The sequence below is a fragment of the Zootoca vivipara genome, chromosome 16 (genome assembly GCF_963506605.1).
Source record: "Zootoca vivipara chromosome 16, rZooViv1.1, whole genome shotgun sequence".
Taxonomy (NCBI): domain Eukaryota; kingdom Metazoa; phylum Chordata; class Lepidosauria; order Squamata; family Lacertidae; genus Zootoca; species Zootoca vivipara.
In genome coordinates this window covers 28,434,883-28,461,170 of record NC_083291.1, presented here as the reverse complement: position 1 = coordinate 28,461,170, position 26,288 = coordinate 28,434,883, and the positions used below count along the sequence as shown (strand labels likewise).

Here is a 26,288-nt window from a genome sequence, read left to right as displayed (position 1 = left end):
CAGTACATTTCCGAGCACAATTGGTGCTAACCTTTAAAGCCCTAAACGGCCTCGGCCCAGTATACCTGAAGGAGCGTCTCCACCCCCATAATTCAGCTGGACAATGAGGTTCAGCTCCAAGGGCCTTCTGGTGGTTCCCTCACTGCGAGAAGTGAGGTTACAGGGAACCAGGCAGAGGGCCTTTTCATTAGTGGCGCCCACCCTGTGGAACGCCCTCCCATCGGATGTCAAGGAAATAAACAACTATCTGACTTTTAGAAGACACCTGAAGGCAGCCCTATTTAGGGAAGTTTTTAATGTTTGATGTTTTGTCGTGTTTTTAATATTCTGTTGGGAGCTGCCCAGAGTGGCTAGGGAAACCCAGCCAGATGGGTGTGGTACAATAATAATAATAACAACAACAACAACAACAACAACAACAACAACCATCTCATCCACCTCCTTCCTGCAGTATTTAACATTCTCACCACCCATTTTCTCCTCTAGATGCAACACAGTTAGTCCAAAGCAAAGAGCAACCCAGTAATTAATGTTTGGTGATCACTGGCTGTGAATCTGTTTCAAAACTTGGCATTAAAATGTGTTCAATCTAAAGGGACCACAACGCAATCAAGCAGACTTCTTCACAACTGGATACAAAGACATAGAACTCTCTGGCATTCCCTGGGGGGGGGGGGGGGACGGCAATTCAATGCTTACCAATGATGCTCAAAAACCAATGGCAAAAGCCTAAAACCATACCTATAAACATGTTGATCCTGTGACTTGCATGGTGACAAAAGGCAAGATTAATCATTCAACATGAATCAAAAAGTCACAGGGAGACCACCAATTAATCACTGCCAAGAGTAGCATTGAAGTCCCCTGCAAACAACAAATGAAACTGCAGCCTCCAGAAGAATTTCTATCAGCTGCTCAAAACATGCATTTATTTTTGTCATTTATATGCCATCCAATTAACCAGGTCCTCTTGGTGGTTCACACATTCAAAATCAATAAAACAGGAATGGAATCAAAACAAAAATCAACCAGCACAAAAACTGTACCAGCACAAATAAAGTCAATATCACCTCATAAGAAAAATAAGATCTATGTGGAATACAAACATTTGCACATAATATGGAGCCTCGTGCAGTGGAGTTTGGAATTGCTATGAACACCTCATAAGTGAGGTCAATCATTGTAATAACAGATGTGATAACAGATCCCAAACAGCCCCCAAAATAATAACCAGATTCTTGACTAATGGGGGAGACTGATTTAGTAAAGTTCATTTTGCCTGTATTTTTCTCTTAGCCTTCTTCCAAGGATCTAAAATATGAAAAGCTTCCCGCGGTTTACTTCTTACTTTTTCCTTTGTTTCTCACTACTTTAACTGAGGTATTTTTAAAAAGTTGCATTGTCATTTAAAAAACATAAACAAAACAGACTTGTGGAGGTGCTGCCCTTATTCATCTCGACTTCTTCTTCTTCTGCCACTTCCTGATTTTGAATGAAAGGGGGGGGGGGGAGCTGTGCATTCTGCAGGAGGAGGGAGAGGAACTGCAACCAAGAATTACATTTACCCCCCTTTGAGTACATGTACCCATTGTTGCCACTTCTTTAGCAGTGCCTTGAGATGAATGGGGAACTTCACATCTCTCCTGACTCCAAGCAAACCAACAAAGAATGCGCTATATACCAGATATATTCTGTTTATATTTTTGGAGGTTTTTCTTTCAGAGCTTTTCCTAAGTGGGATATAGATCTGGCGGATTGGTTCCAAATAACACTGCAACTCAGAGAGAACATGACAGACGCATACAAGGCAAAGAATGGGCCTGGTCTGCTTCAAACCTGTTAAATTGCAATCCACTTGGGACAGAATCATGGGGTCAGTAATGTAGCCAAACTGTGCTGAGTGAATGAATGCTTTCACCAAAGAATTATTACACTGCTAACTCACCCTTAAACGATTGCCTCTCGATATCAGAGTCCAGGTGAATTGGAGGAACAAGGTAGGAAACTTGGCCATGGTGTACCTGCCCTGTGGAAAAACAAAATGGATGAACTTCTAGTATTTGAAGGTGAAGATTAATGAATGTGGAGATTAATAAATCAGAGGAAGACTATAGTACACCAGAGAAATAGTATAAGGCCATCAACCTATTTTAACAGCTCTGGATAAACTGAATATCCCTGAAAAGGGACTATCAGAAATACACAACATGTCTTAATCAATTAATTTAGGTAAACAAACAAAATACAAATGGACTAAGCATCAACTAAAAACAACAACAAAAGGGGCAAATTCCTCAAATAACGGTGGAAAACGACACAGTTAAAACTTCAGGAGAGAAGTCGGTAGAATCCTTAAAATATTAGTCTGTATTATAGAAATCAAATAACCTCAATAAAGGAGTAATGTTGAAGTTTATATCTGAAATAAATATTCCAAAATTAACTGAGAAAGATCAGGAACTATTGAACAAGCCCACCTCTAATAGTGAAATACTATAAGTCATTAAGGCTTTGAATGAGAATATGGGGCTAGGCTGTGAAAGTTTATCATCAATCTATAAAATCTTTCATGATTTCCTACAGACCTATATCACTGCTGAACAATGACTAGAAGATATTCACTAGCATTTTGGAAAAAATATTAAATGGTATAAATACAGTCCATACATCAATATCAAAGAGGGATTTTATGGAAGGGAAATATTAGGGACATAACGAAAACACAGCATACTGTAGACTTAAAATTGTTTCATTTTTTATGTGTTGTGTGATTTAGCATATATTATTTGTAGGTTGATTAGTTTGTCGTACTCTTTTATGATTTTGTGTGTTATATTGGCTTAACACCAAACCAGTTATTGTGTATGCTACTCCTATGCAAATTCCAATTTTCGGTGTTTTACAGTTCCTATTTTGGAAATACGATGTTTGTTTTCCTTGTTAATAATATTAATTTAATAATATTAATTTAAAAGGAAAAGAAAGGAAGGAAGACAGGTCTGTCCACTATCAGTTATGTTATCAATCTTGGTTTGAGAAACCCTGGCAATTAATATAAGCGATAATGAAACAGGAAAAAAGGGATACTTTTATAATAAAAAATGTCAAACATATTAAACGAGATACAGATAATGTTGTTCTGGCATCAACCAAACCAGTTATCATTAGAATTAAACAAAAGAAAAAACACCAATGAAATATCTGGAAACAAGCGGAACAAAAAAAGAGAGGCAGATTTATATGTATGTATGCATTCCCAAGTCTCAGAAGCTGATGGCCTTTCACCAAACAGGCCATTTTAGTTAGATAAGCATTTGACTGATAGGTTGACTTGTAAATATGTTGCAACAGGTTTAAACTGATTGCTTATATTGATTGTGTTGGTGTTTTACCAACATTATTTTTATGCTACACAGCATTATAGAATTAGAAGTGACCTTCCACCAGCACAAGACATTTTTATTTAGGCACTGGAAGGGAACTCAAAGGTAATCTTGTTCAATTCTCTTGGGATGGGGGGAAAATTCGGTGTGCAGAGCATGGAGGCTATTGGCTTGTGAATCTGGTTTTCTGTTGCAGTCACACACGCGAAGATGCTGGTTGTGGAAACATAACAAAGTGTTTATTATAGGAAGTCTATGACCTGGGTGGGATAGATTTTTTTTAGAGTTCTAAACTAAACCGAGGTGCACAAAACAAAGGCGGCCATGCTTGCCCTCTTGGAGAGATCGATCCAAGATGATTTCGTAGTTCGAGGTCCCATAGGGAAGTGTGAGAGGGAGGTGGAATTTAGAGGATGCAGCCTGAGAATATCAGTCTCAAGATCAAGGGATAGGTCAGCGCAGATATTTTTTAAAAAGCATCAGAGGCAGTGTAGGAATCTGGAGCTCACTTACTGTGGTTTAACCCCATGTGAACAGTTCTTTGAAAGCTGAGCTGCACCCTGACTTCCAACAAATCCTTCCCATTGCAGGAAATCCACTCCTGATACCCTGTTTCTCATATTTTAAGACATTCCCATAAAATAAGCCATAGCAGGATTTTTAAGCATTCAAGGAATATAAGCCATACCCCGAAAATAAGACATAGCGATAGGCGCAGCAGCAATGCCGGCCGCGGCAGGAGGAGGAGGAAAAAATAAGACATCCCTTGAAAATAAGCCATAGTGTGTTTTTTTGAGGAAAAAATAAATATAAGACATGTCTTATAATATGAGAAACACGGTAAGTGGCCAGCCAACCTCTCCTTTAAAAACTTCTAACAAAGGAATGTCCATCGCTTTAGGACAGGGGTCGGCAAGGCTTACCTTGCCAGGGCCAGTTCACTGCCGCGGAGCCCCTCCATGGGCCAGATCGCAGGCGCGCAGTTTCTGGCGTCTGCGCAGATGCGATTTCTAGCGCCGCAGAAGCGAGTCCCTGCACCGCGCTGCGCTGGGACTCACCGAGCAGGCGGCTCGGTTCGGGGACGGCTTGTGGGCCAGTAAAATGACCCCCCTGGGCTGCTTGTGGCGCATGGGCCTTAGGTTGCCGAGTCCTGCTTTAGGAGGTTCCTCTGTCCTCAAACAGTGACAGTCAACACTCAAGGCTGTTTGTTGCTTAGATCAGCAGCAGATAGAATAGCCAAAGAGTTTTTTATTAGGAGGGGCCCCTCTCCTAGGACCCTTCACCATCCTATAAGTGCACTGAAATATAATTACCAGCAATGCCAATACCACTCTTATATCCCTGTTGTGTCAGAAGCAACTGTAATCTCCCACTTTTTAAGCTCCTTTGCAGGAGGATTCCTCTAGTAATATAGGAAGGCTTGGATGCTTAATAAGGCATGTGTAGGTGCATACATGTTCGCGTCTGCATGTCTGGTTGCAGGGTATGAGCATTTGGCTGTGGAGCATGCGCATCTCTGCATATGTATAGTTGCAGGGTGCACAGAAGCAGTTGCAAGGGAAGGTGGTAGCCACTGATCATTTTCCCCCCATAAGTGATGTCATGGACTGGCTGGAGTGTTGGGAGGCTCCAGCTGGGGAACCCCCAAGGGAAAGATGGCTCAGAGCCAGGGGATTGGTGGTGGCACGTGGGACAATGATGAGTGGTCAGGGGGAGAAGAGGGAGCAGACTGGGAAGAGGAGGGGTCAGAAGCTGACAATATAACATGGCTTAGTCAGCTGGGAGAGTCTGTGGCAGAGATCAGTCCCAAAGTGGAGGCTGGAGAGGAGAGGGGCCAAGAGGCAGAGCCAGGAGGATGTTGATGATACCGCCCTATACCCGGAGGTCTCAGGGTAGTTCACAGAACAAAATCAAAATATAAAAACACAATATACATAATCAAAATAAAAACAACCCAATAACCCCCCCCCAAAGAAACACATTTTTAAAGGGCATAGGATATCCATCAAATCAACCAAAGGCCTGGTTAAAAAGGAACTGTTATTATCCATTATTTCCATTATTTCTTGTGAAGAAGTCAGGGGGTCTCCCCCTCCTCCTGCGACCAGCTCCCCTGCCCTTTGGTCTCCCGGAACCAGAAGAGGTATGAAGAGGGAGAAGCAAAGCAGGCATGGCAACTGAGTCTCAGATTGCTTGGGAAGGACACAGGAGAGGAGGAGACTTAGGGAACTGTGGGCTGGCGGGGACCTTCAGTCCCCACGACTACCTCATAGGGGCAAGATCGACTGGGACACGTAGCTGTGCTCACTAGACCTGGCCTCTTGAGTTGACCTCGTTTCCTTGGATAAAGAGTTAACTTCACTGATGCCGTGTGATTTATTGCTGACCTGCTCCTGACACCCGCTCCTGACATGCGCCCACAGGCCCAGAAAGGTTAGTGACCCCCGTCTAACCAAAGTACCACATTTAAATACTGTATTCCACAAGTAAAGGAATAGGCCTTGCACATAGTTTCCACCAGGTGGCTCCCCCTGCAAGCACTGGGATACTGGCAAAATTCTCACTTCAAAATTTAAACTGAGCATACACATGTGACTCTTGAGTCTGAAAAATATGTCTGCTTCCTTGCACAAGCAGTATTGACATATTTTTGCCTCTACTTTGTTTTATTTTAAAATTAATAATATACATGTACAGTATCTACCATGAGACCAATTAATGGCAGTCCGATAAATAACATTAGAGTAGTGGATAATTGACAGATGGTAAACCTTGTTGCAATAAGCAGTTATTTTCAAGGCTCAGAACCACTGCAAAGTTTCTTATTTTGTTAAATACATAATTTCAGTTCCCCAGTGTGCTAGAGAAAGAGCTGTAGGCAGAAACTTATTTGCATTAAAAATATGCAGTTATCACTCACCGGTTTTCCATAACAATTTACACTGCTGTTAATCTCTTTTCTATACAGGTTAAGTTAATGATACGTAGATTGTGGTAACAGTTAGAGTAACCTTCCTGTTCCAAATAAGATTTGTGCTATAATAAAAAATGAGTTACTTCCTCTTGTGAGGCATATTGGAAGTAATTAATATTGTTCCCCACTGAAATGTGTTGTTGTTGCTCTAAGCCATTTCCCAGTGAGCATCATCTAGAGCATGGACCTGCTGTCGTTTTAGCTGGGATTTTAAAAAAATGACTTTCAGAAATGTCCCACATGCAACCGTACTGGCATTAAGAAATACATTGAAAACAGCTTCTGTGGGGTATAATGCATTCACAATGCGCTGGAAAAAAAATGTCTGCAAGAAATCTGCTATAATGTACTCCTTGGCACTGTGGTTGCTTTTGAAATTAGCAGCACCAGGTAGGGGATGCATTAATTATTTCACTACCTTGACAGAAAAAGCAACCAAAGGCTCATAAATTAAAATTCCAGCTTTGCTTGTAAACTTATTTTGGCTTGTTGGCACCCTCTGTCTCAAGAGACAATGGAGTGTGTCTCCGGGGGTGAAGTCAAACCACTGTGTTAGCAGCACCAAAGTGACCTCCCTGGGCTGCAAGCCTGGGCAGTGCATATGAAGGTCCTGGGCTGCCCAGATGACAAGACCTCTGTCTCGGCCTCACTGATGTGACCCAAAGGAAGCAGAGCAATATTTGGCACCAGCTTGGCTGCAGGAAGGAGGAGTGTAAGGTGCTATCCAACCACCTTAGAGACTCCACTCCAGATTTGTGTAGGGTTTACTCCTTAGCCTTTTCTTCTAAGGCAGTGGAGTGTTAGGATCAGAGTTTCCGTTCTCCTAGATGGGCTACTTTTCCAGGTTGATGAGCCCAATCTGCCCCTCACTTTCCTCTAAAGCACGTGCAGAAACCACCTCCTTGACCATTGGACTCACCATTGGTCTCATCTACTCAATCCACTGGGTCCCATCTTTGCATGCAGGGGAAGTCCCTAACTCACCGAGGGTTTGAGACCCATTGCCTATCTTCACCTGGTTTAGTTGGCCAGTCAAAGCTGTTCCCAGGATGTTGCTGCTGTTGCATGCTGACAGCTTCTAGGAGCCACAGGCAAGAACCGAGTTCAGGGTGGGGACCAAAGGTGAACAAACTACTCCAGAAGGAGCAAGACATGTCCCCCACCAGAGATACTACCCCTCCCCTAACACCCCATACTGTGACTCAGTTATCATGATCCTGTAAACTATCAATTTAGAACTTTTGAATAAACCTTGTTCTCACATGTTCTTCACACACACAAACCACTTTAAATTCTTCTCTCTTCCTGTTTGGTGCTTACCAATTTGCACATCCCAGCAAGCTACAGGCAAATCTAAAGAGGAAACAGGAAGCCGCCGTGTGAAATATAAGGGGTGAGAGCCCCGAAAAACCTATAGTGCATTTGTGATCCTCTTAAGAAACCAAGGTGGGATTGACGCATGAACCTGTTTCAAATTTTAGACATAAATATAAGGATTGGGGGCATTAGGCGTTTAGGGTCACCCAAAGAGCTTCCGCAGGGAGCTTACTTCTCCCTCCCAGACAGCAAGGATAATTGGTTCCAGTTTCCAGTTGATCTAGGTCAGAAGAGCTGAAGGGAGGTGCACTCTGATCCCATCTATGGGCCAGGGGACAAAGGGCCAGTGGTAGGTTGTGCATACCCTGCCTCCCAGGAAGAAAGTCACAAGCAAGGAGAAGGTGAGCCTGGCCTCATCATCGTCCAGAGAAGGTCATTTGCTTCCACCCTCGTCTCTGCTAGAAAGAACATTCAGTTGCCCTATGACTGCAGAACTGAAGGGAAGCCTGCCTTGGCACCATCCATCAGCTGGGGGACAAAGGATGGCTGAGTTCTGTTTGTTATAGATGGGGTTTTGCATGGTTGGGTTTGTATCATTGCAGCCTACTGTAAGCCACATTGATGATCATTTGATCAATAGGTGGGATGTAAAACAAGAAAGAAAGAAAGAAAGAAAGAAAGAAAGAAAGAAAGAAAGAAAGAAAGAAAGAAAGAAAGAAAGAAAGAAAGATATGAATGTCACCTGGAACTTCTTGCAAATATTTCCTAAATAATACCACTGAATATTCCATTTCAGGACTGGATGTATTTCTGAGACCTGAACAAATCTGGTCAAAGCTGGAGAATGTTTATCGTGTTTTTTCTCTCCTAAGAAGATTCTATTTATCATCAGTTACTACTATTTTAGTCCAGGGCCGGCTCTAGGTAGATCCCCGGTGGCGCAGTGAGCCAGGGCGCCCGGCTGGTAGACAGGGCGCCGCGTGGCAAAGCCACGCGGAAACCATGCTGCACCCTGCGAGGGTGGGGGCACCAGAGCGATCTCCGCCCCTCAGCGCCAGGGCGGCCGACCTGCTCGAGACTGCCCTGTTTTAGTCTATGTCCTGTGGGGTCTAAAAATGGGGTGGCTGTTACCATCTGGGATGTCTCTTTTTAATAGACTACATCCTTAGTCCACTTCATGGATCACTGTCTTGTCGTGATGAAGGGGCTTGAATAACTCCAAGAAGCTATGAGCTATGCCGTGCAGGTCATAGCCGAGAGTTTAGACCAAATGTGATCCACCTAGAGAAGGAACTGGCAAACCACTCCAGTATTTTGCCAAGAAAACTCAATGGACATTAAAAAGGAGAAGCTTTGAGAAGAAAGTGAGAGTTTCCAAGGCATGCTCAGGTTCATGGGGTCATGGAGAGTCGAACACGACTAAGACGACTAAACAACAACAAACAACAGCAACATCCCTAGTAAAATTACTCATCACTGGCTATCAGCAAAAAGTAGTTTTCACTGAAAATACACATGAATTGTGCAAAGAAAAGCCAAAAATATGTAGAATCCAGTATGGGGTTATACATTTCACACCTTTGCCCAATTTAAATCCAAGAGGGCTCAAGCTGACCGAAGAAGATACATAATCTATTGAGATAATTTCTGAGAGCATCACTGAAAAGATGCAGAATAGATGGTGCAAAATCTGTAGAAGGTCTGTAAAGCGTGCCCCAACTTTTAAACACTTCTGATGTGAGTGGGACTCTCACATGCAAATCATTCACACAGTCCCTGAAATGCTGCCCTTTCTAAACTGGGGTTATATTTCTGATGAAGCTATAGACATATCAAATCAAATCAAATCCCTTTATTGCCATCACAATATAAAACATTTCAGGTCATTGGGATAATTAAAAGGACAAGGGTGAAGCTGTCAAGGGTCATGAGGTCACACTGTGATTGTGTGCCCTTATATATTCTGCTTCACCCTGTGTGTTCCCCGAAAGGATGGTTCGTTGGGAACCCTTTCAGGTAAAATTGTGGCTAAGAAGGAAGCTATTAAAACAGTGATATCTTTGTCCCGATCTGGTATAGACATATTTCTTGCCAATGTAAGAATAATGTTTGGCCATCCAGAATAAGAAAAGGGTAAGCCAAGCTGTGTCTTTTTTGTCGCAAACAGAATGAGAAGTCTTTTGTTTCTGGTATTTACTTTAAGAGGCATTTTAGTTCTCTAACAGGCATTTTAGTTTTGAAACAAGAAGATTAACTAACTCTCAAATGAATGACAGAAAAGCAGAGGACCTGAGAGGTTTTCCTCCAACTCCTCAGCAGGTGGATAGCAGAGTATGCCTCTAATGCAAAACTTGCCTTTATCTCTTTCACATCCCATTCTGACTTTAATCATGACGCTCATGCAGGCAGCACTGCAGAGCCACCGAGGAACAAGTGAAATAATCCCCAAATGGATATATCATCTTCTCATTCTGGTTTCCTATTCTCTCCCTTCATCTCCTTTCTGTAAGCGAGACACCCCCGTGTGAGCACGATGGGGGCTGCACAGTTGACTTACTCAGGAAATAGAGGCTGTAATTGTGCATCAAAGATCACTGATGGGATTCTCCCCCCAAGCACAAACGGGAGAGGGGGAGTGAAGAGAGAAGGGTGAACTGGAGATGAGGGGAAACTGAAACAAATACCTCATTTGGGAGTAGAAACGATCATAAGAAGACCAAGCAACAAGACATGGGGACAATTATTCCCTCTAATTCTAAGGGTAGAAATGCAAAAATTCTGCGAATTAAAATGTCCTGCTATTATAGCTTAGTCTGTCGACCCTAAGGGTGTGGGGTTTACTCATGATTTCTGGATAAATTGCTTCAACCCACACCAATATATAGGCACCATAGAAATATAAACAATTTTTATATCAGCCAGGAAGATGCTGATGACAATTACCCACCCTTCACGCTAAAGTCTCCTAAATATCCTTGCACCAGTGGATTCGGGTATCATGCCAATGTAGCATCACTAAAAAACCAGCAGCACAGATTAAAGACTGGATTGAGTTCTGGAACATGCTGGTGTGGAGGTTTACTTTTAAAAAATAAATAAGTATTTTTTGTTAAAGATTTCTTGAATTACAAAGGTGTGTGCAGTGTCTCTCATGTATTTTAACATGTATCATTTTTGCAAATCAGTTTCATTTGTTAAGACACTAAGAAGAAAGAGGGAAAATGAGGTAGATAGGGGATGGGAGGGTGGATGGATGGAGGTGAGAGTAGGTGATGATGTTTCTGTTTTGCTTAATATATGTAGGGCTTGCTGTCAGCTTTGTTTGTGTTGGTACTCCTTTATTCGCTTGTGTTCTTTTGATGGTGAGAGAGATTTGGGTTGGCCATGGGTGTAGTTGTTCATTTGTGATCGGCTATGATGCTCTTTGTTTTCATGTGTGAGTGGGGTGGGTGGGTATTTTTGGGTCAGGTTAGCCATACTGATTTGTATGCTGGTGGTAATTTTTTGTCATTATCTTGTTGGGCTGTGTGTGTGATAAAAGGGAACCATACCGGGGTGAAGGCATCCTCTTCTATTTGTCCCCATGCCAGTTTCAGCTTGTTGGTTAATTTTTCTAGTAAGGCTGTTTCCCATACTACTTGGTACCATTGGTCCATGCTTACTCCTGACAGGTCTCTCCTATGTCTGGTTATGACATTTCTGGTTGCTGAAAGTAGGTGGGTTAAGTAGGTGGTATAAATGGGCATTGTTATCTTGAAAGATGTTTAGTAGGGCAATTCTGGGGTAATTTCTATTACTTGTCCGGTTATTTTACATATTTCTCATATGGTTGTTGCCCAGAATAATTGGATTTTGGGGCATTCCCACCACATGTGAAGGTATGTATAGTACCTGCGGAAGTGCATCCTCTCCAGCATTTTGGTGAGGTTCCTGTGAGTATTAGTGCTAGCTTTCTTGGTGTTAGGTACCACCTGTAGGTGGCGAAGGTTTACTTGAAATCCTATGATCATCTATCTCATCCCCAACAATGATGTCACACTGAAGGAACTTTTATGGTGCGGTTCATAAACCCCAAGTTGAAGACGGCTCAAGAGTCCAGGGAGTGGTGGTGGGACATCAGTGAGTGGTCACAGGGAGAAGGAGAAGACTGGGGAAAGGAGGTGCCGAAAGCTGAAGGGGTAAGAAGGCTTAGTGAGCTGGGAGAGTCTGTGGCAGAGAGAAGGACAGAATCAGATGCAGAAGCTGAAGCAGGAGAGGAGGGAGGTCAAGAGGCAGAGATGAGTCAAGGTGGTGAAGAGTCAAGAGTGTTTCCTGCTCGTGCTGCAACAAGCTCCCCTCCCCTGCTGACTCCCAGAACCAGGAGAGGGAAGAAATGGGCAGAGCAAAGACACAGGCACAGTCTCTGATTGCTGGCAAGAAGCCCTGGAGATGAGACACAGAGGGTTGTGGGGAGGTGGGGCAACTGGTTTCATGGAGTAGGACTTACAGGGCTGCTGCATTCTGTAAAGACTGTGTTTCGCTAATAAAGAGTTAACTCCAGCTTTGAACTGTGTGATTTACTAACTGGCTTGCTCTGTGACATCTGGCAATTGAGAGTCTCTCCCACTCCCCTATTGTTGAAGTGCTATTACTAGTAAGAAATGTCTCCTAATGCTCAACTAGAGTCCACCTTCCTGTAGTGTAACATAAGCCTTTTAAATCTAATTGTGCCTTCTAGGGCAGCAAAAGCCTTAACAGTCTTCAAATATCTTAAGGGCTGTCACACAGAGGTCAATTATCCCCCTTCAGTTTTCTATACTCCATCTTAAAGGTGGCAACTCTTTCCATCAGAACTTTTTCTCAATAACCTTTACCATCCTCACTGCCGTCCTCTGGATCCGTTAAAATTTGTCTACATCCTTCTTGAAGTGTGGCGCCCAGAACTAGGCAGTATTCCAGATGAGGTCTGACTAGTAGAGAATTAAATGGAATTACATCCTGTGACTTCAGAATTATGTCTCTATTAATTGAGCTTAAAATCTCATTAGCCTTTTTTGCAGCTGCATCATACTGCTGACTCATGTTTAGCTTGTGATGGACTATAATTCTGAGATCCTTTGCACTTGCTAAGCCAGGTATTCCCTCATCTCTATTTGAATTTTTGTCCTTCTTCTCTCTTTCTTAGCTTCAGCGGGACAGCTGTGCTTTTCAAGAGTTCATTACAAAAAAAGTAGTGCAATAGGTACACTGCTCAGCATAGAGACAGTCATCTCTAGACACATGTACCTTACTAAACACACAGGATTCTTCCTCTGTAATGAGTGGCCTATGTTGTTCTCATTTCCCCTTTGCCTTGGAAGTTTACTTAATTTCATTCCTAACACATAACTCTAATCACTTTGGAATATCTGTGTGTTTCTCTCTTTTCTTGCTAACGTGCAACTTGTTCCAATTCAACAACGAGCATGATGGCAATTGGTATGCTGCTCACAGTGTTCCTTCTTTTGAGATCATTAATGGAGAAGTTAAACAGCATTGATTTTTGTGGCTTTGTTTACAGCCTTCCAATTACATTTCAGCCTATATGACTTGCTAATACACAGACCAGCTTGAAAAAGTAGTGTGAGACTGATGGTTTTATGGGGGCCATATTCTCACTAACAATTTCATTCAATAATGTTTAGCTTCACACCAAAGTGATTACTCTTTATCCCCCCCCCCCAATAAGGAAGTTCCTTGGTGGAGATTAAGTTTAAATCCTTGGCAGAGTTTAAGTAACCACAACATTAAGCTTCGCAGACTGCTTGAGACAACCTGGCAGCAGAAGTGGCCAATTCCTAGACCTGAGTATTGATCCTGGAACAAAGGTAGATTACTCTTGTGCAAAAAAATAAAAAAAATAAAAATTCTGCACCTCTCTCTAAACAAAGGGGCATTATCCCAGAGTTGAAGGATTAGCAGCCTCTCTTCATGAGCATCTATACTTTTTATTATTGTTAAATAAATCCTCTTTCAAGACTGAACTTAATGTATGTAGCTCTTTAAATAACAAATCAGATCACTCATCAATTTAGCTCAGGCTTCCTCAACCTCGGCCCTCCATATGTTTTTGGCCTACAACTCCCATGATCCCTAGCTAGCAGGACCAGTGGTTATGGATGATGGGAATTGTAGTCTCAAAACATCTGGAGGGCCAAGGTTGAGGAAGCCTGATCTAGCTCTTTATTACCTATTCTGACTGGCAATGACTCTCATGAAAGCAAAAGCAAGCAAGCAAACAATGCAAATCTTTAAAAGGGAACTGAAATGTAATAAAATGCCCAAGATATTTCAGTGAAAATCTTGAGAACAGCAACACAGAAACAAACGCAATTCAGATAATATACATATAATAATTATAATTAACAACCCACATAAAAAATCATGCATGTAACATACCTTATTAAAACAAACCCTAAAACCTCAACTAATCATATTACAAATCAACATCAATCACATCTTCATACTTGTTTTTCACTACATGACTGACATGCCTCATTACAAAATGATTAACTCTATCATTAGGGATGGTTGAATACTGTAATCTGTCTTAAAATATTTATACATGGAATTTGGGGGTTCTGACCCAAACGTATCAGACTGCCTCCTGAATCTAGCATTGTTGATATGTTGGAAGTGACCCTAAGGGTCATTTAATCAACAGCAATTGCATCTATAAAATCCTTGAAGTCTGGTTGGTCCAGCACCTTCTGAGGTCCTACATTTCACTGACTGATTATGTGCAAAATTATATGCAGGAATATTTATTTTATATGTATAATATACATATGAAAGAGTCAAACCCCTAGCAGCACTACTGGTATATTTCTGCAGCATAATTTCATAGGTGTTAATACGTAAGTATATTTAAGCAGTCAGAGTCATTGTTGTATTACGTGCCGGCTACTTTAGGAAACCTGGTCTGTAATATTTTGTGCATACTAATGTGTGCAACCATATAATATGTGAGACTATCATTCCTGATGGTGCTATGGCACATCTGCCAGCAAACTCTGCCCCTTTGTGCTTACAATTAATTGAGCTATGGGGCAAATATGCATCTTAAGATAAATAGCACTGCCATAGGTTATTGCATGGCTCCACAGTATGCCAACATCTTCATGGATGACTTAAAATAGTGCTTTCTCTGCTCCTGTCTCAAAAAGTCTCTCCTCTGCCTGATGTATATTGAAAGCACATTTATCATCTGGATCAGGCACCCCCAAACTTCGGCCCTCCAGATGTTTTGGACTACAATTCCCATCATCCCTGACCACTGGTCCTGTTAGCTAGGGATCATGGGAGTTGTAGGCCAAAACATCTGGAGGGCCGCAGTTTGGGGATGCCTGATCTGGATTCACATGATCACACTGGAAAGATACCCTGGGACATAAATGATACTTTCATATTGGAAACAAAGGACTCGTGACTTTTCCCCAGTGGGATTTGAGTGTTATTTTTTATGGTTATTGCTATGTTTGTTTTATACGAAACCAGTAAGGCACATATATAAAAGAAATCTACTGACCACTACACATACCGACATGCTTCTGGCTTCCACCCAGAATGTAACGCGAAATCCATGGCCTGCAGCCAACGCTTAAGACACAAGCATTATCTGCTCTGACTCTTTGGGCAGACTCTCAACATCATTAGGATTTGCGTCAGGCATTTTCCAGACTACAATACGAAGCGGAAAAAGCAAATCTACAAGGCCAGACTGGTACCTAAGAATAATCTGCTACAGGACAGACCCAGAAGAGAAAACAAATGAATGTCACTTGTTATCCATCACTCCCAGATAAAACCACTCTAAAGTATTGCCCATGATCTGCAGCTCATGTTGGACAATGATGCTTTGCTCAAATAGGCCTTGGGCAGCAGGCCTGCACTTGTTTGCAGATAGCACCCTCCCTGCCCAAACAGCTGCTTGCCGTCAAGAGCAAACCACATCACAGCCACAGGGACCAGATCCTGCAACAAATCCAGATGCCAACTTTGTTTGCATTTTGTTATGAGTTTGCAGGGTCAGCTTAGATGATACCCTGGGTCCCTTCCAGTTCCTAGCCATGCCCTATTTGTTGGGGTAGAATGTGTAAGAGCAAGACTGCCAAACCAATTCCTTTATTAATGATTTTGGCTGGCTAGTTATGCACCAAGATTAACATAAGCAAATAAGTTGCTGTGCGCCAGATCGGTGGGCCTTTCTTCACTCCCTTTCATCATTTTTGCACCTAGACCCACCCACCACTGATATAAACTCTCTCTCTCTCTCTCTCCCCACCCCCACAGAGTAAGAGAGCAAGCAGATAGATTTTCCTTCAGAGACTGGGGCCACTGTTACGGAAAGTTGAAATCAGAAGTCAGAGGGCCAGAGTGCATTCAGTTTCTTGGAACAGAAGTGGAACTCTGAAAGGATGGGCAACAGCTGTACTACTAGGTATTGACTCGAACAGGGAAATAATCCAGATTAGGTTGAACCCAACACATTACTGTGCTGTTTTTATTTGCTATTGTGGCTAACTGTTTTTAAAATTATATTTAATTCATTTAGAAAACCTTTGCAGTAATTATTGAAATTGATGCCCCACGAATACCTTTAGTAAAAGCGAAATTTGTTTAGGAAGAAACATTGGAGGGCTTGGGGGCGGGATTCAAGTGTAACACTACAGAAATTGTTTCATCAGTACATTTCAGTCTCCCCCCCCCCCGCCTCTCTCACATACCCTGCACACTGCTCTGGAGTTCCTCTTGACACTTCCCAAGCCAATGGGGGGAAGTCCCATTATGCTAGCAGGACTCTTTAGTTGTATCCGGCCCCTCATGCATACCCTCCAACATTTATCCGATGAAAATAAGGTAAAGGTAAAGGAACCCTTGACCATTAGGTCCAGTTGTGACCGACTTTGGGGTTGTGGCGCTCATCTCGCGTTATTGGCTGAGGGAGCCGGCGTACAGCTTCCGGGTCATGTGGCCAGCATGACAAAGCCGCTTTTGGAGAACCAGAGCAGCACATGGAAACACTGTTTACCTTCCCGCTGCAGCGGTACCTATTTATCTACTTGCACTTTGACATGCTTTCGAACTGCTAGGTTGGCAGGAACTGGGACCGAGCAACGGGAGCTCACCCCATCGCGGGGATTCGAACCGGCAACCTTCTGATCGGCAAGCCCTAGGCTCTGTGGTTTAACCCACAGCACCACCCGTGTCGGATGAAAATAGGGACATCCTATTCTTCTGCATTATTATTATTATTATTATTATTATTATTATTATTATTATTATTATACCACCCAACCCATCTGACTGGGTTGCCCCAGCCACTCTGGGTGGCTTCCAACATATATAGAAACATAATATAACAATAAACTTAAAAAAAAACCTTCCCTATGCAGGGCTTCCTTTAGATGTCTTCTAAAGGTTGTATAGTTACTTATCTCCTTGGCTCAGGGGTCAGATGACTCCATACCCTCCAACATTTCTCCCATGAAAATAGTGACGTCCTAAGGAAAAGTCCTGGATCAAATCAGAAACTGGAATGGCTTTCATAAATCCGGGACTGTCCCTGGAAAACAGGGAGACTTGGAGGGTCTGCTCATGCCTAATTGCCTTGCTATACTATAAGTACAGAGAGTTGGCTGGACCAATCAATTGAGTCCAGAGATTAAAGAGTTCTTCAATGAAAGCCTACAGGGCATGAAGACAGCCTCTTAGTGACAGCTGTGAGGACCATGGTAGGGTGGGTTCGTGGTCTGCTTGCCTTTCATCCTCTTCGCCTTTCACTGTGAAGACCATCACCCATGCTCTCACACCCCTTTTCACATATAACTAAGGCAACAGCCTGCCTCAACCCTGACAAATGAGCAATTTGGGAAATTGTGATAAATGAACTGCTGGACTTGAGAGATGAATGCAGAATGCTTATTTAAAACATCCTCTGCTTGGGAGTAGATACTTAGTCCTATCCCCTTCATGGTATTCTGCCCACATATTAAGGATATATGGGTCACTCACAACCTATATATAAGGGTCTGGTGACTTCTGTTTCAGTGTATCTGAAGAAGTGTGCATGCACACATCATACCAATGACAAACTTAGTTGGTCTCTAAGGTGCTACTGGAAGGAATTTTTTTATTTTGTTTCGCAACCTATGTGCATTTAACTTGTGCTTGTTCAGTTTTATGTGCTTGGAAATGCAATAAAAAGGGGGAGGAAAGGGGGCAGAAATCTGGGGCAGGGGGAGCTTTGGCAATCCCAACGGCCACTGAACTCAATGCGCTTGGACTATATGTGATTTCGGTTTTAGACACTTTTCCTGGAATGTAGCCGCGGTGTGAGAGTTGCCTGCACAAATTCAATGTGTGTTTTGCTTTATTGCATTCTAACTTTTTGTTTGTCCCCACGTTTAAATCCAATTTCTGATGGTGCAACAATGCTAAGCAACAGCTATTTCTTTCTTTTTAATGTCTGTTTCCCCAATTCCACCCTCAAGCTTCCTGATCCCCCACAAAGCACTTTGATGTCCTCAGATATGGCAAGAACATTGGTGCTGAATATATTTTCATAGGTTAAATTTCCAATTTAATCCACTTTTAAATCTTCAGTTAATGAATTAAATTACTTTATGACACTGTAATATTGATTCATGCCTTCAGCCTACGTATTTATCTTCATCACCAAGGCCCCAACAATCATTCCCATTAAGCAAAGATAATTTAAGAGATGCTATTAAAATGCAAGATATTATTGCAATTTTGCTGTTGCCCAGTAAAAATGGAGTAATTTGCTATAATGGAGCACTTTTTGCCAGGCAGTCAATAAAAATAGGCCTATTGTTTCAGGGAGTTGTCTCTGCAAATCATCTTCCATCCTTAACAAAGAATGACAAGAGGTGCTGTTGCTCAGTTCAAGAATGCCCCTATCCCAAATATTAAAGATGGAGTGCTCTAACTTCTCTTCATTCCCTTCCTGACCTTTGATATGGGATTGGGATCTTTCTACCTCATAAAAAAGATGAGGATGTATTGGCTAATGAAATGTTTTGCTTGCCTTCTTCCCTAAGTTGTAAATTTTCTGTGTGTAGTGTGTACAGTGGAGAAGACAGTACTAGTATCCCAAAATGATGATGATGATGATATTTTTAAAAATCTGTTCATTTTCAAATAAAGATGTTGAACATGCATCCCCAAACTTCGGCCCTCCAGCTGTTTTGGACTACAATTCCCATCTTCCCCGGCCACTGATCCTGTTAGTTAGGGATCATGGGAGTTGTATGCCAAAACATCTGGAGGGCCGCAGTTTGGGGATGTCTGATGTTGAACATAGTGGAAGAGACAAGGACCCAGGCAGATGATGGGATTCAGAGTGCAGGGGGTTTCTGCTGGCAAAATAGGGCTGTCCCTCCTTCCCCGATATAAAATATCACCTACGTCTTCATATGATTTGGGCTGGCAAGAAGAACCATTTTCTTCCACCAACAAACATGAACACAAGAACTACAGTCGTACCTTGGATCTCGAACACCTTGGCTCCCGGCTCCGGGAGTGAATGTTCCGGTTTTTGAAAGCCCAACGTCCAACGTCCAATGGGGCTTCCATGGCTTCCAGTTAGCTGCAGGAGCTTCCTGCAGCCAATCAGAAGCCGCACTTTGGTTTTCGAATGTTTTGGAAGTCGAACGGACTTCCGGAACTAATTTCGTTCGACTTCCAAGGTACGACTGTATAGATTTAGATACATATCAAAGCTTTCCAAAATGTCATTCGACACACAAAATGGACCCAATAGTTCTATCTTAATGTAATACTTCAATAATTCCAGCTTCCACAAAAGACCTCAATCCACACACAAGCTCATCTTTCCTCTGTTTCTTCACGTATGAATCACAGCCAGGTATTTTGGGATCCTTGTAATGACACTCATGAGGCAAGGCAAGTCGTTTCTTTTCAAAATAAAAATTATGTTATGAACAAAACAAATGGAATACATTATAGTTTCCTGACAGCTGTCTTTTCTTTTTTCTACTGCTGCCAGCAACACGCCTCCTTTATTTGTCAATCCACAATTCCACCTTCTCCGTTAAATTTATTTTCCCACCTCTTTCAATATCATTTTAGCTCACGTCAAGTCTCACTTTCCCCATTTCTCTTCTGCCAGCTGATTATCTCTTAACTCTTCCCGAAATGCCTTTACTTTTATTGCTGAAGGCCAGCACAGGGAATATGTGAGCCTAGTTCAGACCTTTGGCACTGATCCATTCAAGCCTTTGTCCTTCTGCTAGCCTTCCCCTTCCACACAGCTGATTCGGAAGGTCAAATCCCATCCCTGCCACAGGGTGCTGAGCAGCGGAATGAAAACATTCCCACCTCCTGTGCTGTGATCAGGAACAAAACAGCCCACCTTCACCTGACCTGACCAGTTTTATCCTCATCACAGTACACAGAGTGGATGAGTTTCTTTGTTTACTTCCTTTATACCCCACTTTTCTCCTCCAGGGTGGCATACGTGGTCCTCCTCCTCGTTTCATATCCACAACAACCCTGTGATGTAAGGTATGGCTGAGAGAACACAGTGACTAGCTCAAGGTCACCCAGGGAACTTCAGGACCAAGTGGGGATTTGAACCCTGCTCCCCCAGGTCCCAGTCCAACACTTTTAACCACTATGCCACGCTGGTTCTCTTGTCTCCCTGCGTATGATGATGGGGATGAAAACCAAGCCATCCTCTGATAATTAGTGTGGATCTGAGAAACAGGGAAAGTTCACCTGTAGATCTCCACTGGGTTATGCTGGGATATAGTCATCAAAAGATACAGTCATTACAGATACAGGTACAGCAATAAAAAGAGACACCTGGAAACATCTAAACTGGGAAGGAAGGATTAAGTCTCCCCTTCCAGTGTGTGAGGATTAGGAAGAAAACTGCCTTCCCTCATGAATGGAGTGCATCAGCTGAGAAGTCATAGTTGGTTTCAATCCTAGTACATGGGAAGGGTTAAATCTCTCCACCTAGTGCATGTACAAGTGGGTCATCGGGGGGGGGGGGAGGGCTGAGCAGTGGTACCTTGGTTTACGAACACCGGTCTTGAAAGATCTAGATTGAAAGATCTACATTGGTTCCCGAGCACAGTTCGAAGTGTTGGTGCTGACCTTTAAAGCCCTAAATGGCCTCGGTCCAGTATACCTGAAGGAGTGTCTCCACCCCCATCGTTCTACCCGGACACTGAGGTCCAGTACCGAGGGCCTTCTGGCGGTTCCCTCGTTGCGAGAAGCCAAGTCGCAGGGAACCAGGCAGAGGGCCTTCTCGGTGGTGGCGCCTGCCCTGTGGAACGCCCTCCCATCAGATGTCAAAGAGGAAAACAGCTACCAGATTTTTAGAAGACATATGAAGGCAGCCGTGTTTAGGGAGGCTTTTAATGTTTAATAGATTATTTTATTTCATTTTTCTGTTGGAAGCCGCCCAGAGTGGCTGGGGAAACCCAGCCAGATGGGCGGGGTATAAATAAATTATTATTATTATTATTATTATTATTATTATTATTATTATTATTATTATTCCATTCCGGAAATCCGTACTCAAACCAAAGCATTCTTAAACCAAGGCGTGCTTTCCTATAGCAGCGGGGGATTCAATTTACAAATGGAACACACTCGACAGGAAGCGGAACATGTTCTGCTTCCAAAGCAAAGTTCACAAACCAAAGCACCTACTTCCGGGTTTGCAGCGTTCTTAATCCAAGTTGTTCATAAACGAAGCTGTTCTTAAACCAAGGTGCCACTATATATGTCTGAGTGAGTGAAATTGTGTGCCACTGTACCAAGGCTGTGCAATCATGTGAAATGCATATATTTCTGTTTGCCTCTTGACTGCATGTTAATGCTGCAGCACAATTGCTGACGGGGGAATGAGGCCTTGTCAGCAGAGAACACCTGGACTCCGAAATGTCTGCAGGGGTTGCTGATCTGCTAGCGGGCCGATTTCAAGATCTTACTATTAGGCTATAAAACCCTTAACTACTTGGGACCAGTTTACCTACGGGATTGTCTTACCCTATATGTGCCCACCCAACTGCTTTGATTGGTGGAATGGGCACTTCTACAGGGGCCATGTAAAATCCGCAACACATCTGTAAGACTCGGTCATTTACTGTTGCAGCACCAATACTTTGGAACTCCCTGCCTATTGATACCAGGCAGGTACCTTCACTGTATTCTTTTCAGGGCCTGCTGAATACAGTGAATACATTCTTATTTAGAGAAACCTACCCAGATGTTTAGAAAGTTTGTGTGAGTTTTAATTTGCTTGTGTCTATTCCATTGTGGTTTTTAACTTTCTGTATATTTTAAGGAAATCAGCCCTGAGTGCTCACTGGAAGGACAGATCGTGAAGCTGAGGCTCCAATACTTTGGCCACCTCATGAGAAGAATCCTTGGAAAAGACCCTGATGTTGGGAAAGATTGAGGGCACTAGGAGAAGGGGACGACAGAGGATGAGATGGTTGGACAGTGTTCTCGAAGCTACCAACATGAGTTTGACCAAACTGCGGGAGGCAGTGCAAGACAGGAGTGCCTGGCGTGCTATGGTCCATGGGGTCACGAAGAGTCGGACACGACTAAACGACTAAACAACAACAATATTTTAAATTATGGCTGTAAGTTTTTTAAAGTAATTTTTATTTTATTTTATCTTTTCTGTAAAATGCTTTGAGGTTTTTATCTATAATAGAAGCAGTATATAAATTTTATGAAATAAATATGTAAATAAAGGTGGTGTTTAATGTGTTTGTGAGCGAGGTGAAATGGGTGTGTTTTTGGGGTTTGAGTGATATATATGCATCCACTGCTAGCTGCCCTAAAGGAAGGCAGCTTGGAGCAAGGAGCTTTACTTTAAATACAGTGAACTGTTCAAAACACAATGCATACACATGTGAAGGTATTTATTTTGAAACCTGCGTTGATACATATAGATAAATAAGCACTTGAACATTTTATCTGTCTTCTTATTTTGGCAATGTATATAGCCACCCTGTGTTTAATTGTGGCATGAAACACATTTTAAAAGCAAAAACAAGAGAAAAGTTCTGCAAGGAAGGAAGGAAAATCTGGAGTGCCTTTCTGTAAAAGAAAATATTATTAATTTTTCATCTGGCCTGGTGAAAACAGATCCCTGCTGGAATCTTGAGACCCTGTGAGGATTCCACCAAATTACAAGCCTGCATCCATAAAACGTTTCCCAAATCAGAAATCAAACCATATTACTTTCACTTGCTTCTTTAAAAAAAGAGCTTCACTACCATCTCCAGCAGCCAAGATAAGCTTGGGAAAAGAGAGCAGCACGGAAGACTGGTACAGAATGAGCCCCTTTTTGAATTAGGCCCAAATTTCAGAGGGGTCTGAATATGACTTGAAAGCAGCTTTCAAGGCTCAAACTGCTGAAAACTGAATATTGAATGTTTTCTGTTTATAGATTTGATGCCATCACTGGTCACCATAGCTGCCAAGTTTTCGCTTTTCTCGCGAGGAAGCCTATTCAGCATAAGGGGAAATCCCTGTAAAAAAGGGATAACTTGGCAGCTATGCTGGTCACATATGCATGCTTGTGAGGGGTAACATGCATCTGCAACCCCATGGGGATGGGGGCAGAACTGCAGCAGAAAATTGGCAGTGAAGGAAGCAGATAAAGAACTGCAGTGGCTTTTCTCTAACAAAAGCAGAGGTCAGTTACATGCTCGTGTGCGACAATGAGGCATTTCCCCTGATTCTCAGAGTTTGTAAGTGCAAGACAATCTAGTACAGATGCTAGAGTTATTTGTACAAGCAAGCAAGCAAGCAAGCAAGCAAACAAACAAAAAGAAACCAGTATTTTTTTAAATAAAAAATATACATGTTCTGCTGGCATGGATAAAAATCCCATGTTCATTTCAGGGCAACCTGCTACCAAGTGACATCAGCCGTCTTATCATCTAACATAGTACTAACAGCCCCAATGATAAGAATTCTTCAGGGTCTCAAACTGGAATATTTTCTAGGCCTACTGCCTAAGATCTTTCAAATTATAAATTATTATGTTCCATTTGGAACTGATTTGTGTGTCCAATAATTGTGATGATTTCATCTGTTTTTATAATTGTATTCTTAATTGCTTTCACCTGCCCTAGGACCTTATGGTTAAGGGCAGCTAAGACATCTTACAAACAAAAAAACAACACCTCTTTCCCCGCACGCACACACAAAAAAATTTAAAACTAGAGATGTCGGGAATCAAATCCAAAGCCTTGCACAGGTGAAGTATGTTATGGGCAGTTCTAACCACAATGTGAATACACATTTCCCATCTCAGGAGGAGGAGGAGGAGGAGGAGGAGGAGGAGGAGGAGGAGAAGGAGAAGGAGAAGGAGAAGGAGAAGGAGAAGGAGAAGGAGAAGGAGAAGGAGAAGGAGAAGGAGAAGGAGAAGGAGAAGAAGAAGAAGAAGAAGAAGAAGAAGAAGAAGAAGAAGAAGAAGAAGAAGAAGAAGAAGAAGAAGAAGAAGAGTTTGGATTTGATATACCGCTTTATCACTACCTGAAGGAGTCTCAAAGCGGCTAACATTCTCCTTTCCCTTCCTCTCCCACAACAAACACCCTGTGAGGTGGGTGGGGCTGAGAGACTTCAGAGAAGTGTGACTAGCCCAAGGTCACCCAGCAGCTGCATGTGGAGGAGCAGAGACGTAAACCCGGTTCCCCAGATTATGAGTCTACCACTCTTAACTACTACACCACACTGGCCTCAGGGAGGTGGAGGCAATTTAAGTTGGGAAAACAGTTTGGTTCCATTCCAAACCAGTCCTTCCTGCTGCTGCTCTTGTTAAGGAAAAGGCAGCTTAGCCCCAAGTCATAGCCCAAGATGCAAAACCCCAAAACTTAACAAAGAAGCCTTACCTGTTCTGCTGTCCATAGGTCCAAAATCCAAAGAGTACTTAACCACATGGTAGTTGTTCCATACGTAAAGAAGGTTGTCCCTTGGATTATAATCCACCGCAGCAATGTACTGGTAGGAGTTCGGAAAAGGAACATCCACTACACTTTCTTTGCTTTGTTCAGTGTTGTAAATATAGTCTATTTTATTACCTGTTGCTTCATTGTCATCATCTTCATACACAGATTTCACCACATACAAAATGCCACAGATCATGAATGCATTAGAAGCCGACCTCTTGTCATAAGACGTATCCCATGTCCCTTCGATCCTCAAGGTATAAGGGTTCAGTTGACTAATGACTATTTTGCCGTTGTTTTGCTCAGTTGCATAGATCACCCAAAGGCCATTCTCATCCACGGCCAAGTCTATGTCAGACTTGCCGCCCCATCTGTAAGGGGACGTGTCGTGGTAGTTGGCGTTAGCAATGATGGCTTCCCCACTTTTAATTCTTGTCCGTAGGTCAAATTTGACAATGTTCCTGGTTCGTTCTTTGTTGAAAAATAAAGCCCCATCATACACCACAAACCCCGTGCCGTCTACCCTGTGCGGCAACTTGTAAGTTGTAGTTGGTCTTCCAGCAATGAAATCATCCTTGGAAGAATACTCTGTTAGGGTGTCAGTTCTGTAAGGGGTCCATGGCATGTAGTAAATTTTGTCAGAAGCCTGCAATGGATCCTTACACCAGGCTCCTGACTGGTGATCGGATTCAAATAAATGTTCACTCTGATACACTCCTTTTAGTAGTCCAGGACAAAGAAAAACTGAAGGGAGGGAAAAAGTTAAAAACAAAGCAGGTTACTAAATGTGCTGGCCTTCTCTAGCATGCACTTAGAAGTTCATAGCTCAAGAACAAAGGGAGAGCTCAAAAGAAATTCAGGCTTTCCTAAACTCTGATATGAATGTGAGAGTGGCTTTTCATGCTAAAAAGAGGATACAGGCAGTTCCCAATAACTATTCTCCAATCCTCTTTTTAAAAAAGTCCCTTGGGAAATGTGCCTCCTTTGAAATTATATACTTAACAGATATTATTGCATGGCAAAGTAAAAATTCTGTAGCAACTAAAAAAAAAACACCTAAAAAATACCCACAACAACTCTAAAAGCATACAAAAGGGAAACAAACCTCTTACAGGTCAATGCTTTAAATAATGAAAAAGGTTTCGGAAGCTGCTACATAAACAGAATGCAGCCACAGAAGTAAAGAAAGAACATTTAATGAATATGCCAAGAGGAAGAGAGAAAGGATAAGGATAAGGAAAAAGCTCAATGGAGGAAGGCTAGGATCATGATTTAAATCAATAGGGAAAGTCCTCTGAAATACAGGAGAATTAAAGCCTTAAGTAAATCAAGTTCGACCAGCTGAAATAATCTACTCCACAGACTTCAGAATAATTTTACATCCCCGTAACCCCTAACCAAATGTGGTTTTAGACACCAAGCTGCCAGTTCTCAATTGCCATTTCTCAATGATCGTATCTGAAAAAACTCGATCTGAAAGAATACTGACACTTTGGAACTCACTGGCCTTTGATATAAGGCACATGTATTATTTTTGGCACCTGTTGAATACATTTCTGCCAAGTTGTTTAGAAAGCTGATGTGATTTTTAATTTGTTTCCATCTACAGTATTGTGGTTTTAATTT

General features: G+C 42.4%; 1 protein-coding gene across 10 annotated transcripts in view; it reads right to left on the bottom strand.

Annotated features, from left to right (window-relative positions):
• ADGRL3 (adhesion G protein-coupled receptor L3) overlaps positions 1 to 26,288 on the bottom strand; it is a 504,270-nt gene that overhangs the window by 183,825 nt on the left and 294,157 nt on the right. For all 10 annotated transcript variants that reach the window (XM_035097281.2, XM_060268958.1, XM_060268959.1 and 7 more), the window contains exons 6-7: positions 24,606 to 25,406; positions 1,946 to 2,026 (exon numbers count right to left, since the gene is read on the bottom strand). In XM_035097281.2, the coding sequence (XP_034953172.2) occupies positions 1,946 to 2,026; positions 24,606 to 25,406 (882 nt within the window). The remainder of the gene's footprint in view (positions 1 to 1,945; positions 2,027 to 24,605; positions 25,407 to 26,288) is intronic.